The sequence below is a fragment of the Alligator sinensis genome, unplaced genomic scaffold (genome assembly GCF_000455745.1).
Source record: "Alligator sinensis unplaced genomic scaffold, ASM45574v1 scaffold479_1, whole genome shotgun sequence".
In the NCBI taxonomy this organism is placed as follows: Eukaryota; Metazoa; Chordata; order Crocodylia; family Alligatoridae; genus Alligator; species Alligator sinensis.
The window spans coordinates 471,103-488,727 of record NW_005842324.1 but is presented as its reverse complement, the minus strand read 5'-3'; the positions used below and the strand labels follow the sequence as shown (position 1 = coordinate 488,727).

At 42.3% G+C, this 17,625-nt stretch overlaps 1 protein-coding gene across 2 annotated transcripts in view; it reads right to left on the bottom strand.

Moving 5' to 3' along the window:
* CDK14 (cyclin dependent kinase 14) overlaps positions 1-17,625 on the bottom strand; it is a 624,401-nt gene that overhangs the window by 426,937 nt on the left and 179,839 nt on the right. For both annotated transcript variants that reach the window (XM_014522234.2, XM_025210005.1), the window contains exon 3: positions 11,712-11,806. In XM_014522234.2, coding sequence (XP_014377720.1) covers positions 11,712-11,806 — 95 coding nt within the window. The remainder of the gene's footprint in view (positions 1-11,711; positions 11,807-17,625) is intronic.

The window sequence follows — 17,625 nt, the reverse complement described above, 5'->3', positions numbered from 1 at the left end:
CTGAGGGAGCCCCTGGTGCACAACCCAGCCCTGCAGCATCCCGTGCTGAGCCTGACTTCCGCCAGCCTCACAGCCACCCTCATCCAGATGCATGTCCTCTGCCTGGGCCATCTCTTTGACCCTACTCGGTCAGCCTGGGTCTCGCCCAAGGCCCTGACCGCCCAGCTGGGCATATGCTCCATCTGCAGTGTTGGCCGTCTCCTGCGTGACATCCAGGCTGCCTCCCGCTGGCTGCTTGCCAAAATTTGTTACCATTATCAGACTCCTTCCTGACATCACAGCAACAGTCCTAAGCAATGGCTCAGAAATGAACCCTTTCACTATTAGAACAAGCAAAAACATGCCATTGCACCACACTTTTCCATCTATATCATAGATATTTTGCAACTCATTGCTGATAGACTTCCATCTCGAATCAGCATCCAGGACTGCATGGGCAGGAATCTCTTTTACCAGCAACAAGTTACAGTACAAATCCAAGAAAACCAACATTTGAATTACTAATCTTCAATATGCTGATGATTGTGTTGTGTGTGCTGATTCAACTGAAGAATGCCAGATCAGTCTTGACTGCTTCTGTGAAGCATATGAAATGCTTGGACTCTCTGCCAACTTCACAAAAACCAAGATACTTTATCAATCTATCTCAAACCAATCAGCTGCTCCTCTACAAATTACAATTAGAGGGTAATCCTTGGAGAATGTTAAGCATTTCCTTGCCTCAGTAGCCACCTTTCCCAAAAAGTAGATATAGACAACAGCATCTGCCAGTGATACCTTTGGACACCTCCAAAATCATGTCTTTGATAATCACGACATCAGGACCCAAATCAAACTTCTTGTCTACCAGGCTATCACCATCCCTAGCCTGTTGCACGTGAAACTTGAATGACATATCAGAAACATTTGACAGCTTTTGAATGTTACCATCAGCAATGTATCCAGAAAATCCACTGTATGAATTGGAAGGATAGAAGAACAAATGGCAGTGGTCTGGCTCAAGCAAGTACCACCAGCATTCAGTCAGCATGTGCGTAATCGCCAAGCCATGTGATAGTGTCCTCAGTGGCCATGTGCAGTTCCTGAGCTTAGTCAGTGAGCAGTCTTCAACAATATGCAACATAGTGTGTGTTTTGACACAGGTACAGTCTAGGTCAGGGGTGGTAATTATTTTGGCTCAAGGGCTGCTTAACAGGTTTTGAAGAGCTGTCAAGGGCCCACACCCTTTGACAGAGGCCCCACCCCTAGGGAGCCCCACCCCCTGACAGGCACCCTGCGTCCTGGTTGCCATCTTGGGATGGGAAATCCCACCCCTAACCACTGACCTTTGCCACCAGAAGTCACTCCCCTTGCCTCTGGAAGTGCTCATTTTGGGAAAGGGGTTTGCCGTCTTGGAACCAGAAAGAAGACAAATTATAGACTAAAAAACAAACATATACATAACGTATTTTAATTTTATTTGAAAAAATATTTTTGTTCTGATTTATGTGCATTTGCATCATGTATATAGAGGTAGTTGCATAATAGCTAAAAATGAAGTCTTACTCTTGTATACTGGAGGAGAACCCAGAAACTGCATGCGCCCCCCACACTGTGTTCCTGTGGAAGTGGGGACTTCCAGTCCCGAAATGGTGACTAGGGGGAGGGACACCTGTCAAGGGGCGGGGTCACCAAAACTCGTTAAGTGGCCCTCCAGCCGAAATAATTACCCACCCTTAAATTAAAGTATACTGATCCTTAGCTTTCTTTAGTTAAAATACAACACCTTTGCTGTCTTCAGTAAGTTTAGGCCAAGTGATTAGAAGAAGCAAAATTGACAAATGTGTTCACAGCATTGCTCAGAGAAACAGTGTGACACTTCCATCATTTTTCTAGGAAGCAGCTGCAGAAATCTTAGCTCTACAACAAAGGCTGTTTTTAAAAATATTCATTTAAAGTAATTCTAGATTTCAACTAACATCTGGGGTATGCACACTTCCAGTTAGGGCTTTCTGTTACAATCCAACAGATACTTTCTGGCAGAGAAAAGGAAGGAAATACACAGTAGAGGTTTCCTGCTCTGAGTGTGAAGAACAACAGACATACTCAAGGAAACACACCAACCTATTAATGTAAGGCCAGTTGTGGAAAAGCAGCATTGGTTTCTCTTCTTTAGAAAATAACTGCCCTTTCATGTAAATATGTATGTCAACAAGTCCAAGAGTGGGCTAGCCTGCTTGTCTCCTTCTTAACGCAATACATATACAGGCAGGAGTTTACCTACGTGCTGGTTTATTGTACATGCTATAATGAATTTCAGTTAAGAAATCGTCAACTTTGTGCTGTATAGATTTGCAAGCTGTGAGCATAGGCTTTGCTTTTCTTAATTCCTATTATCAGCTTAAGTTCAGAATAGGAATTTAAAGGGGAAAGGAAGGATATTTGTTTTTGTTTTATTTTGTTTTGTGTCGCAACCAGGCGAACCTGGAAAATGTGAAATACTCTACAGTCAAGGTAATTTTAAAATCATGTGCTAAAAATGTTCTTAATTCCATATTTTCCCATTTTCAACTCTCCAGCAGCTCGTATTGAGCTTAACAGATGACATCAGGGTACTGTAAAGTATTCTTCACTCAGTGGAGGTAATGAATTAAAAACTAAAAACTAGACGTTACAAATTAGGGAACAGTTTCTCTCTGGAAATGCAAAACATGACAATTAAGTCTTTGAAGACCTTCAAAAAAGCCAAAACTGCTTTAGCCAATATCTAAACAAATTGTCATTACCTCCCAAATCCCACTGTTATCTGATCAAATGTCACCCCTTTAAGTAGGGAATTTGTCCCATAATGTTTAGTCCCTAAAATGTGTCAAAATTCTTTTACTTCAAATTTCTGTTAAAGTAGATTTTAAACTCAAATTCAGACTCAGGAATTTTATGATGGGCTTCTATTAACCAGAACTGTAAATGGTGCCGCAGTCACAACATGCAAGCTCAGAAAACCCATTTCTAATGTAAAACTTAAACTCCCAAAAGATGCATATTTTATAAGTTAACAAAGCAACACCTGAAGAACCAAAAAGGGGATATTAAAGTTCCTTTTCCATAATGCATTTAATATATTTTACATATTTCCACACTTGAATAGCACACTTCAAATGTTTCATTTCATTTTTACAAAAACACTGAGGGGAAGGCTGACTTGAAATATTCATGGTCAAGCAAAAGGATAGTAGACCTAAAGAAGGGAGGCTGTGCATTTTTTGTAGTAGCTGTTGGTGCATGATAGCAGTCTGCTTTCAAGTTGAATCTCTTAACTCCAAGTAGTCATTGAAGCAGCAGACTGTGGCAGGAAAACACCTTATTGTCTGGGGATTGCCCAGCTTGAGGCAAACGGTAGTTTTCCAGTGAGGTGCAATGACCTCTCCCACCATAAGAAATAACCCCTAGTGCCTGGGTCTACACCAATCAACCTATTACTTATAACCGGTAACTGCTGACTCCCATTTGTTTCAACGTATTGGCGAAACTGGAATAACTACTCTAGAGTGCAAAAGCCTGGGCATTTCTTAAGTGATCAAGAGTGGAGCAAGCATCAGAATCACCCTTTTGACTTTGCCAACTTATTCAGTGAAAAAGTGGACCCACTATGACATGGGACCAGGAAAGTTGTAGGAGCTGCTAGAAAGAATACTAAATAATCACCTAACCGCCTTAAGGGCTCCACTCCAGATTTTCTGTCAGGGTTTACTCCCTTAGCCTTCACCTCTCCTGAGGCAATCCATAAGGCAGTAGTCATGGTTACTGTCATCTTAGTCCACCAGCTTGCCACTGGGAAATAACCTCTTCTACCACAGCTCAAATTGTGATGATCAGAGGACAGCTCTTAATGACAAGAACAATTCCCCCCTTACTAAGTTCAGCCCGCTGGCGAAAGCGGTTGCCCAAAGTGTGGCACATGGAGCCATTAGTAAGAGCTTGATACGAGTGAGGACCAGTAATCCCAAATGACCTTAAAGTGTCACCGTTTGAGAAACAAATGTTCTACCCCTCCTCAAACATCATATGCATCTCTAGGTTAAGATCAACATTTAGCCTAAGACAAAACTACAGCACCTGCTATTCCATGGCTGTCTATTCAAGGAAGCTGAGAGAAGAGCAGCTTGTATGCTTTCCTTGGACATAAGTTTTCAAAGCATTTAACCAAATTTTAGGCACTGAACTCTCATTAAAGTTAGAGGTAGCCATATGGCTAAAGCCTGGCAAATTACTTGCTTTGAACTGTATCTACAAAATAGCTCACTTAAGAATCAGCTGAGCATCTTCCAACCTACTGAGTGACAATATCACACCTGAACTGGACTAGCTAGCATGGAAGCAGAGGAAATAAACTTCAACATGAGCATTTTAACACAAAACTGGAACCTGAACAAGGTAAAATATTAAAACAGTTCAATGCTGTCAAATGTTCTCTTAAAGGCAAACAAAAAAGCAAAAAAAGAAAAATTTAACATTTTGTAAAGCTGTAGTTTGGCAAGTGACACAACGGGAATAGAGATTAGCCAATGACTGCTGGTAGATGGAGGCTGAGAAAGAAGGGTAAAGTAAGCACAGCTATAGTTGTGCATTCCTTTGCCAGTCTTCTAATGCTAATGATACCATTCTCCAGCAGCATGTGCCCGTAAACTGAGGGTCATTTTTTAATCTTTCCTCTCTTTTTCATACATCTACCCTTCCTTAATACATAGTATCCATTCTTATAGAGCACTTTGTAGTCCTTGCACCTGAAAAAAGGTTGTATGTGTGGACAGCCCCAACTGGACTGCTCAGGTGTGTATCACTTAACACACATGCTATTCTTTGCAGCCTCAGGCCTGATATAATTAAGTGCTCTGCAGTAAGAACATTTCCTGACTTGTTCTGTCAAGTCTCTTGCAGAAGTTTGCATGCACTAGATAGCATTGGAGCTAATAATGTAATGTCACTAAAGAAAGGTAGCATTCATTTAATTACTTCATGCAAAAAACTAAGTTTCAGTCCTTGATGCCTCAACCAAATTTGTTTTAAAGCATGGATGAAAGCTACCTTACCTATTCCTTTTTTCATTCTCCTAAACTTGATTTGCCCCTCTGGTCTTCAGGGCTAGGGACAGACATTCAAAAAGCGTAAGCCTGAATTGATTCAATCTTTGCAGGTTAGTCTAACCTGCAGAGATTGAACCAATTTGCAAGTGAGTAGACACTCACTTTTGATTCAGGAAATGCCTGCACATGCCTGCAGTTGCTCAAGCTAGAAGCCAGGGGGTGCTAAAGCAAGCCCTCCCTCTCTTCCATAGTACTGAGCTGAGGGAGGGTATGGGCCAGGCCCCGGAAAGATATGATTAGGGAGGCGTTTAAACTCCCACCCTGACCTGCACAGTCCCAAACTGGGGTGTGCCTGGAGAGGGGGGGAAAGCAGCTGCCCCCACTTGCTGCTCAAGGGGTGGGACTGTTGCCAGACCTTGGCTAGTGCTGAGGCAAAGGGCAGGGTGGGGGGCAGAACTGCTTATGTAGATTGAATGCATCTGTTGATGATACCAAGCTTTTCAATCTCCCTCTCCCAGCTTCTTCATAGTGTCTGGAGCAAACTGACAGGCACTGCATTCACTGCAAACCAGATCACTTCTCGCACCTCTTTCTGTCCCTTCTTGAACACTGACAGCAAGCCAGCACAAGCGTATCAGAACACAACGCTTATCAGCCCATCAAGAAAACAAAGCATCTCTCATTAGTTCAAGCTCTTCTTAAACAGCTTTTTGCAAAGCATTTTTAAGGAAGAATGGAGGGACATTACTGGCTGACCTACTGACTAGTTCCAAAAAGCCCTAAGCAGACACCATTCTGTCTTTGTTCCAGTAAAATTGGAGACATGCACAAACACCTGTCAGCATTAGCTAGCATGGGGGTGGTATGACTGTAACCAGATACTGGCTGGGGTCCATGCTGGGGGGGTGGGGCAGGGGAGGATCCCTGCTTGAGTAGCGAGCAGATGCTGCTGTGCCTGCAGTGTCCACCTTCTTCTCAGTCCAACTAGGGAGGAGAGGAGTGGGACCAGCCCTGCTCTCTGAAGCAGGCAGACAGGACAGCTCAGCCCAGCCCAGCCCAGCCCAGCGCAAGGCTGCACAGCATGCTGGGATGTAGGGGGACTCTGATTGAACTTAAACCAGGAAGGGATCTGGGACAGAAGTTCCATAAACCAGTTGACCCAAATCAGTTAAGTTTACATTCAACCAGGTTTATCTTAAACTAGTTTTGGCCATTTGCAAACTGGTTTGTGTGCACTGAATTTATGTTCTGTTACAAGTTTAAACCAGTTTCTGATCCCTTAAACCAGTCTGTGTGCAACTTCTGTCCCTAGCCCAGGTCACTAGAGCTTAAAAAGTGCCTCTCTCAAATAGACATGAAAAGATTCATTTAACCAAGTTTTACTAATTTAAATCTGTAAATTAGTACAAACCCCACCAACTTCTATATAAATGTTTTAAAAACTGTAATATGATACCCTGATAAAAGAGCAACACAGTTTCTAATTCAAAATGTAAAACATTTTTAAGAGAAGCAACAGATGGAAAAAAAGTTTCTTCACAGATTTCAAAAGAAAAAACTGGGACTAGAACTACTGAAAGGCATATGTATATATCACCAAGATTTATTGTTCAATAAAGCACAAAGTTACTGGAGCTGGTGTCACTGAGCATTATGAGCAGCAATACACAAAAAAAGCAGACAAGCAAGGAATAAAACCCCATACCACAATATAAGCATACCAATGTGATGCTTAAAATACAAAAAAGTTCATACTAGGAACCATGATCATTAAGAGTGTTGAAGTGAAAGATGTATTATACTTCCATCAATAAATATTTGGATGACAGAGGTTAGAAAAAGAAACTGTCCCTTGTCCTGAAACACTAACCATCTATAGCTGACAAACATGTACACAATACCAAAAGTTTAATATAAAAATTGATAAGTTAAATGACACATTTGCACGAATACTGCTGAAGAGGAGAGCAGGCTTGTGCTAATTTTGGAGAAATTTTACAATTTGCCTTTGAAACAACTACAAGCCATTGTTTATAAATCAAAATGTTGTGTTTATCTGAATACGTTCATAGGATCTTTGAAAAACATGCATGTCAGCATAGAGCTTTGAAAGCTCTTTATTATCAAGGAATGTCACTAGCAGCAAAACTTTCCAACCAACAGTAGTACTAGATAATCAATATTCTTCCATTTATATGTACTTTACTTGTATATCTAAACACATCTGGAGCTTATGGGAACATTGCCTCCATTTGTATTATCTTGCTGGAGCTCAGAATATCTCAGAAAATACAACATTAAACCTGGACTATAGTTTGCCACGTTTTCCTGCTGATAAATAGTAGGAACAACTTCTGCTGAAATTTTGGAGGAATGGAGGAGATGTAACATAGTGGGCACATATACATGTGAAATGAATTTGACACAAACTTTGGCACATTTGTGCTGGAGTTTATTACTCCAGCTGCAGTATTTACATGTGCACCTGGGACCGCAGTACATTGAGCTGGGGAAGAGCAGCCCTGACTGGCAGTGGGCCCAGGGGTCAGCCTGCCAGCCTGGAGCTGCTCCAACTCAGCTCAGCATGCTGCAGAGGGGCTGGCTGCGGCATCAGGGTGCTACAGTGAGGAGTTAGCCAGCAGGCAGTACCCTAATGACCAGGGATCCTGGTTTTCCCACTAAAAAGTATATTAGTGGTGTTTCATTTAAATGATGGAAAAATATGGATTTGGGGTTACTTTTTTTTTTTTTTTTAACTGAAAATTCAGGATTTTTTTTATCAGAGAAAACCAGTATCCCTGCTCATGACCCAGACAGCCCTGATCAGCATCTACATGTGTGCTGCAGTGGAGAAAATAACTCCACCATAATATAGTACTTCTGTTGGGCAGTACTATCCTATGGCGGAGTTGACTAGTTTACTCCAGCCTAATAGTACCATACGTGCAGATGCTAACACTTTACTGGGGAGCTAAATTAGTCAGCTTTGCAGCAAACATCTTGCACCCACTGTTATTCAAACTGCCTCAGTATGACCCAATATTCTTTTGTTTCCTACAGCTATTTTTAGAGACAACTGCTAGAAATATTTTGGCAAAATAATAAGTGAGCATTAGAACTAGTTAACAATTTGACACAGATATTTGAACCAAAAAATATGAAAGCTATTTACAAAATAACCAACAAAAACAAAAACAATCCCATATTTTTTCATCAGCTCTACTCAACATAAAGGCTAGGGATAGAAATTACACATAAACCAGTATAAGTGATCAGAAACCGGTTCAAATCTATAATGGAACGGAAGTTCAATGCACATAAACCATTTGCAAAATGTCCAAAACCATTTTAAGATAAATCTAGATCGATGTAGTATCAGACTTAACTGATTTAGTTAAGTCCCAGATCCCTTCCAGATGCAAGTTAACTCGCAGGTGCCTAGCATCCCAGGATGCTTTGTACCTTCCCAGCAACCCCCCCACCCCCAACCCCCAGGGTGCGCAGGCTAGCCTTGGCTCAACCTGTCTGCTCCAGCCAAGTAAGCAGGTGTGCTTTAGCACCCCCCAGCTTCTGGCCTGGGCCACTGCATTTCCAGAATTGAAAGTGAATGTTGGTTCAATCTACACAGTTTAGACTGCCCTGCGAAGATAGAATTAATTGAGCCTTGGGCTTTTTGACTGTCTGTACTTAGCAAAAGAGTTGAGGGACATGCTGCATCAAAGCAACAGTACCCACCCTATCCAGCAGAAAGCTGACAGAACAGCAAAGCCAGCATAAACCTTGTTACCTAGTGACCCTTCCTTGGGGAAATCACATGAGTGAAGAGATCCCTCAAGGGACAAAGATGCAACCATACTGGGACAGATCTTTGTACTCCCCCCGCCTACCTTTTCGAAGGGCAGCTGTGGACCCAACAACCTATGATCTATCCTGGGACACAGCCTTCTCTTCCTATTAGATGGTACAAGATCCAAACCCTGCTGATGATGCATAATTAGATGGGACAGAAAACAACTGGAACTAAACTCCACTACAAACATTCCTCTTTTAAATAATACTTAAAAGCATAACTGTTTAAAATGCAGTTAAAGGGACATTATTCAGGTTGGATGGAGAAACATTTAAGTTGCAAGGTGCCTTGGTGATCCTTGTGCAATTCATTAATAACTAAACTTTTAAGCACACAATCTCACCCACAGGAAGACTACTGCCTCTGATGCACAGGTTGGGTGCATAGAGCATTAGTAGTAAAACATTAAGGGCAATCTAAATACCCTTAGATTTCCCTACTTTCAAATGTTTGACTTTACAGCATAAATCATGGTCATTGGCAGGGTTTTTTTGTAATATACTTAAAAAATTCTGTTAAAATCCATGTGCTGATTCTGGAATTCACTAAAATGGAGAAGTGAGAGATTTAGGAAAAAAAGTCTAATTCATTATTCACTTCCATTAAAATCAATGAAGTATTTCTAATAGAGCTGTAGGTTAATTCTATTAAAACAAATGGAGTATTTCTAACCAATCTGAGTTTATATAATACATTCATGGCTCATTACTGAAAGAGCCAGGGTTGGGTTTTTTTTTTTAAATGAATTTCATGTCACTTCTATTGATTCTGACAGAATATGTCTTGCAAGTATGTTTCTTGATTTCAGATTTATTGGAAATCTGTATATATAAGCTAATTATACCTGCACAGTAGTTGACTGATTTTATCATGGGATTTTGGTGCTAAACCATAAGGCTGAATATTTATATGGTTTTCTCATAATATCTATACTTCAAAAGAAAGTTTATTTAATGTACTCAGTACCAGATTTACTTAAATAGAAGACAACCCTCTAATAATTAGGTTCTATATATGGAAAATTTACAATTAAGTTATAATTTTCCAGTTATAGAATCTAATTACTGAAGGTTTGCCTTGAATTTGTCATCACCCCCTCTCCACCCCCCCCCCCCCCCCCCCCCCCCCTGGGAGACCAGGAAAAATAAATCTGGAGGGTCAGGCTGCCCCTTTGCTCTCTGCTTCCTCACAACTTTTTCCCACTGCAGTTCCCTCCTCCTCTGCTTACTGTCAAACCCTGCTCTCCCTGAGCATGTGGAAGTGAGCAATTTTTAAACAAATGACATTGAAATTAATTATGGCTGTAGCAATTTGCATATACTACCCATATACTTAGTTCATCCAGAATTGATGCATGTCATTTTTTTTTTAACTGACGCAAGTCTGACCACAGTTTCAAGCAGCATGTTTGCACCTACTTACACGTAGTACAAACTATGAATGATATTAGTCCAGAGCCAAAGGTTCATAATTGCCCATACTTTTCATTGGAGCTGGGACCCACCAGAGTCAACATTTCAAGCCACAGTGACCCCACAGCTCAGCATTGCTCATTATGTGTGTGTACTCCAGATACCCCTCCCACAAAGAACCAATGTGCTAATTAGCCCCACCCCCCTCCCCCATGACTGGAGTCGGGTCTTCTTGTCAAGAGTCCTGGGATCCTCCAAAAATGTATATGCAGATGAGACACAGAGCAACCTGGTCTGGCTCTACCTCATGAAGTGTGGGGCCACACTAATCCTATGCACCAGAGAGGGGGGGGGAGACAGAGGGATTCTGGGTAAACTGTTTGGGACCCTGTTTCATGATGTTTGCCAGACATTTAAGGCTGGTGAAACAGAAATGATTGAAAATGGAAAATATAGGCATGGCTTAGCTGTGGGAATAAAAAGGAAGTAAAAAGGTATACAGTATAGTGGCTCACCATGACTTGGAAAAAGAGTCGGTGCTGAGGGGAACTGTACTTAATGGTATATCTTATTCAGATGGGCTGCACTAATCTATCCTTATGGTAGGCCTCTTGTCGGCTAAAGTGTAGTCGTTGCACTGGTTTGGTACACAAGCCAAAATGGATTTTATTGGCATTGCGTAGTGGAGGGTGCACCTCTGTCCAAATGCACTGCAGACAGGACACACTATGAAAGTCTTGTAATTAGCTTCTCACTGGCCAGTATCCAGTGGGAGGATCTTGGCTACACACCTACTCTATGCAAGTGGGGGGACTCCTCTCTACCTTATTCCTGCAGCCATTTGCTGAGGGCAAGCAAGACTCAGAGGCATCTGAACCCCAAGCCTCTGGGTTTGGGCCTACATGCAGAATGCCTACTTGATGGATCTGGAAGTACCTGAGCCCCCCAGCTGAAAAGTCTAGGCTAGAGGATGCTTGCTGGTTGCAGTGCCACATATGGTGTTTGAACAATTGAGTTTTGCTCAGTCAAAAGGATTCAGAACTGATCTGGCTAATTTGACCTGGAACACGAAAAATTTTCCAAACTATATATTTGGTAGGTTACCACATATCTGCAAAATCCCACCCCATCTATTCATACGTATAGAAAATTAGCAGAATGAAATTCTATTCACTTCATATTAATGCTGTCTGACAGAATATTACCCATGATCTAAATGCTGCACTGGGATCTGTGTCCCATACTCTAACATCAAGATGCAATGAAGTCCATGGTGCTTCAGCATGCATTCATGAATTCTGCATCCAACTGCAGGATCCTGGTCCAAGCACATGCAATAATTATCAACCTTTTCCCCCCAAATAAAATGAAAAACACCCAACTTACTTGCTTTTCCCTTTGTATACTGTGGCATATGATCCTTCCCCTAGTTTTTCCAGTTTTTCATAAGAGTCTGCTTTTCCAAACTTGGGACTTGTAGGCTAAACAAAAATAAAAGGATGGAACTTTCAGAATGAACACCAACATTAGCCACTTTAAACTGTGAAAGATCAAATGTCATTACTGAAACTGATGGGATTATGTTTGATTTTTTTTAATGCTGCTTGCTAGTGACATTGAGCAGAGCTAATGTAGAATGTTTAATAGGCTACTCAAATAAATATCATTCAACATTCCAGATGGCAGTTGCCTCTTTCAACCATAGTCTTGCATCGATGGAACCATCAAAAGGACTTTGCTCTTAGTCAAAAGGTGGTTTTTGTTTCACTTTTGATGTACAAGCTTTACGTGCAGTAACAGATCATTTCCAACTAAGCCAACCTATCTATTTTAACAGACATAAGTACATATTTTAAGCTGTCCCATAAAATAGGCCAAGAGATCACTCGGGGTTACTGACATGAAAGTGTAAAAACTATATTAAACAGCACTGGGGAACCGAGTGCCTTCCAGAAGGTGCTAACTCTCTTAAAGGAATGGTCCCTCCAAGAAACATTTTCACTTCTCAAATTATACTAAAGTTTAGTTTACATATATAATTATTACCTGCAAGGCACATGTATACAGCATGGTCTCTTAACATCCTTTAGATCTGCTATCTGGGCAAACGAACAATGCTAAATACAAATTATTACTCAATGAAAACTTATGGTACAGATTCTCAGTTACCATGAACAGTTTCATAGTATCATAGTGCTTAGGTCGGAAGGGACCTAAACAGATCATCAGGTTTGACACCCCGCCCCAGGCAGGAACGAGTGCCGGGGTCATAACACCCCAGCCAAATATCTGTCCAGCTTCCTCTTGAAGACCCCCAAGGTAGGAGAGAGCACCACCTCCCTTGGGAGTCTGTTCCAGAGCCTGGCAGCCCTAACTGTAAAGTAGTGTCTCCTGATGTCCAGCTCTATTAGTAGACTTAGCTCTATTTCCTCTAGTGACAGCTGAAAATGTGAGCATAAGCTTTTATGCAAGCCAAAATAAAGCTAACAAACAGAGCTAAAATTCATAGCATGCCTTTAAAAATTTACTTGAAATGATTCAATTTAAAACTGCCAAAATTAAAAAGAAAAAGTAAATTATGGAGAAGTTTCCCATCATCTTAAAATGCATAGTTTATCATCAATTAAACAGTCTATTCAGAAAAATATCAACATGTATAAAGCAATCTTTGTTAATTCTCGATTTGTACAGTGCCTAGCAAAGAGGTCCATGAGTTGGCACTAAAGTTTACAAACAATCATTTTAGTGCACTGGCTCTATGCATTAACCTCATTATAAATATCATTTTATGGCTGTTTTTTATTTTCAGATTTTGTTTTACCAAATTCCTTCCTATCTCATTCTTTTGCCTATTTTCCAATTCAAAAAGAGGGGAAAAATGTAAAAGGGAAAAAAAAAACTTTTTTTAAAGCTTTATCTTAATTTTCCATTGAGGAAAAGAAATAGTAAAAACAAAAAACTGAAAATCAAAAATATAAATGAAACTTGGGTCCATTTAAAAAGGTTCATTAAAAATAATCTTTCAACCACAAAAAAATTAAATGCATTTGATGCACTCAACTACCCTTGGAAGAGATATAAACAAGTTTCTGAAAGTCCCACATGTAATGAGAATAGTTATAGGAAAGTTTTAGAAAACTGTACTTTTACACAGTCTGGGGGGAAAAAAGCCAAAGAGCCAGAGAGGCTCTCTCAACATAGGAAACCCCTTGCTTCTAAAGGACTCATCCTCAGGGGGGTGGAAGGGGATGAAAGAGGGTTCCTAGCTAGACTGGCTTGAAAGAACAATGCTGCAAAGTCCAGTGGCCATGATTTCTCTGGGGAAATTACTATAATTTGGGGGGTTTTATATAATGTCCAGCACAATGAAAGCCTGATTCTGGATTAGGCTTGCTAGATCGAGGGTCAGCAATCCCGGCACACATGCCAGACCGTGGCATGCAAAAGCATTTTGCTTGGCATGTATGCCTCGGAGTAGAGGGTGGGGAAGGGGCTGGGGTACATGGCCACAAGGAGTGCACTACCTCTCATGGCTCCCCCCCCATCTGCCCAAAGGCACATATGCGCCTGCCACTGGCTCTGGGCCAGAGCTCCACAGACACCAGTGCAGTCACTTGCAACCTCCATACCACCTGCCACAGCCAGCCCAGGCTCTGGGCAGGCCCTTGCCACCTGCCATGGAGCACGGGCTGCTCACAGCAGGCAGCAGGAGGGCTGAACACAGCAGCACTGGGGTCCATGGAGCCCTGACCCAGTTTGTTGCCAGTGGAAGGTGCACACACCTACGGACAGATGGCAGGGAAGAGGCTGGGGCTGTGCTGCCACAACAAGGATTTGGCTCTTCACGGCTCCCCCACCATCCGTTCCTAGCATGCCAACATCTTACAAGTTGAGGTTGTGGGTGTTTTTGTCACACTGCCCAAAAACACTGCCAACCCCTGTGCTAGAGATACTTTCACTGTATTAATAATCTGACTTTAACAAACTGAAAAACAACAAAAACAAAATGAAACAAAAAGAAGATTCTTTCAAGTCTTTTGCAAAACCTTCCAATGAAAATTGAATAGGGGCCCATATTTTTAAAAGGTATGTAAGCACTGTGCTGTTCATCAGTGCAGTGCCTAAATTACTTAAAAGCCAAGTGTTCTTTTCAGTACACTTAGATTCCTACTGAAAGGGAATGCAGAGCCTTTCTTTTATAGGAGGATACTAAGGGTAAATCTGCATGGCCTTCAAAGATGTGACTGCTGCTTGAACAGACATACCAGGTTAATCTGGTTTATGAGAATAGTGCAGTCAAAGTGACATATAACTCAATACAGGTTGCAAAATCTACCCAAGGAACTGGATAAATAAATACCTGGATGGTTAGCACATCCTGAGTATTGTGCTGCTGTGGCTCCACTGCTCCTAGTATGCAAACTAGCTTGGCAAGGTCTCATGAATATCCGAATAGAAAGTACAGCAGAGTCAATTAGCTTGCACAGAGCTGTGGGTGGCTATGCTGCATTCAGCATCTGAGCTAGCTCTAGGCTATACAGTAGTCTGCAGTGTAGCCAAACCCTAAGCCATTTGGAGCGAGGGTAGAAATACTAAGTTGTTCATTACAGCTTTCCTGATCTGTAAACTTCTAACCTAAAATTTGTTTTTGGGCACGGAGGCCAGACCCAAAGAAGAATGGTCCAATCCAACCAACTACTCCACTACTTCCTGCCCTATAAGAGGTTATCACTAGGCAGCATGTGCTTAGGGAAGCTGATAGTTAGCAGCCTACCAAATACAATACACATTTGCAAAAGCATCAAAACAACTATTTGAGGGCCCTCCGTCACCAGATTTCCAAGTAGCTTATAGCATATAGTGTGGTTCCCTGCATTTTCTCCCATGTCATTTGCTTATTCTCACAACAACATTTACGTACATTTACAGTCCTAGTAACTACAGCATAGGCATCATAAGAATTATTAATGCTTTCATACAGTAATAAGAAACAGGCAGCATTTAACCCATTATCACACAGTAAATCAGCAATTATTAGTCCTACAATCACAAACTCACTTGCCCATACATAAGCTGCCAAAAAATACTGGTTTAAAGACGTAACTGACTCACTCCCCAATTGGGGACCTAATGCCTTCGCCACACAAGGTATTAAACAAGAAAAAGATCTTAGTTTAGCAGAATAAACAAGATGGCCTGATCTACTGGATTATTCAGTAGAAATGACCATTTTGACTGCCTCTGCCTCATGGGAAGCTTTGCTCCATCCATCACTAGCAGCTGCTTTTTTTGTAAAAATATATGTATATATATACACACAGACACACACACACACACACACCATCTCACAAACTTTTCTTCGCACATCTTCACCCATATTCAACAACCTGTGCAGCCTTTAAACTAAAACACACTCCCGCGAACCCGTCTGTCCCTGGCTAAACCCATTTCCCCATGGAGCTCAGGTACAGCAGCCAGGAGCTACTCTGGAGCCTACCCTGCCTCCATGCCCCGCCACTCCCAGGCCCCCAGGGCAGCCAGGGACAGCAACAGTGATGGCAATACCATACCTAGACTCCTGGGGGCCTCAGGTAAACTTTCAGTATTGGGCCCCCCTTCGCCAGAGGCAGCGATAATAACCGGACAATGGGAAAAAATTACCATTTTTGGGACTCCTTTCTGTCTGGGATCCAGACAGCTGCCTGTTTGCCCATGCCTGTGTCTGGCCCTGAGTGTTGGAAAGAAGAGCAAGAGAGAGGGAAGGATCTGGGAGGGGAAGTGCCATTGAGCATGGAGAGGAAGGGAAAGAAAGGGAATGGAATCCTTACCCCATTCAGGGACTTTTTAAATTATTTTTTTAAGTCCCCAGCAGCTGCACCTGTAGCATCATCAACTGAAAGAGGGGCACATCCATACTATTGCACCCCCTCTGTATCCATGCCTGCAGTGAACCATAAGCTGAATAAATGAACCAATAGTGTGATCTTGCTGCAAAAAAGCCAACAATATACTGGGTTGTATTTACAAGATTGTCACTTGCAAATAAAGGTAAGTCTTCTGTTTTGCTTGGCACTTGAGGCCTTACGTGAAGTACTGTGTGCAAGACAGGGATCCACACTTCAAGAAAGACGTGGACAGGTTGGAAAGAGTCCAGTGGAGAGCAACAAAAATTATTAGAGGCCTGGGAAGCATGACTTATGAGGAAAGGCTGAAAGAACTAGGGTTACATAATCTGGAGAAAAAAAAAGAAGACTGAAGGGGGATTTGGTAACAGTCTTCAAATACCTGAAGGGGGAATATATAGAGGATGGAGACAGCCATTTCTATAGCCATAGGGCAAGGGTGGGCAAAATGTGGCCCGCGGGCAGCATGTAGCCCACCAGGTCATTCTGTTTGGCCCGTGGGGCCCCTAAAAAAACTTAGAAAATTAATATTTATCTGCCCCTGGCTGCCTGACATGAGGCCATCGACAGCTTGCCAAAACTCTGTGAGCGGCCCTCCTCCCAAAATAATTGCCCACCCCTGCCATAGGGGATAGATGGAAAATCAGGAACACACAGTGGCAGGGGCGGGGGAGGAATCAGGGTCCATCACTGGCAAAAAGGCTGCCCACCCCTGCTCTAGACTACATTTTATAATTCAAGATGGCAAATGTTTGAATTTCACTTAGTGTACACCTAATTCTTCACCTCCGTTTTCTTGTGCAGGGACCGGGACTCCCCCACCGTGATTCAAGACGGACTCGAGGGGAACGCCCCAAGACCTAAGGATGAGGAGGACCGGGTTACAGTGCTTCTGGAGGGGCTAGACGTGTTCAAGTCAGCAGGTCCAGATGCTCTCCACCCCAGGGTGTTGAGGGAGCTAGCAGGGGTTATTGCAGGGCCCTTGACATGGTTTTACGAGCGCTCGTGGTGCTCGGGCCAGGTGCCAGATGATTGGAAGATAGTCAATGTGGTCCCCATCTTTAAGAAAGGGAGGAGGGAGGACCCGGGCAACTATAGGCCCGTCAGTCTTACCTCAATCCTGGGGAAACTCTTTGAGAAGATCATCAAGGAGCACATCTGTGATGGACTGGCATCACGGGTGATGCTGAGGGGCAACCAGCACGGTTTCATTAGGGGCAGGTCATGTCAGACCAACCTGATTGCCTTTTACGATCAGGTCACAAAATCATTGGATGCAGGTGTCGCCGTAGATGTAGTCTTATTGGACTTCAGCAAGGCCTTTGACACTGTCTCTCACCCCATCCTCATTAAAAAACTAGGTGACTGTGGCATTGATGCCTACACGGTCAGATGGA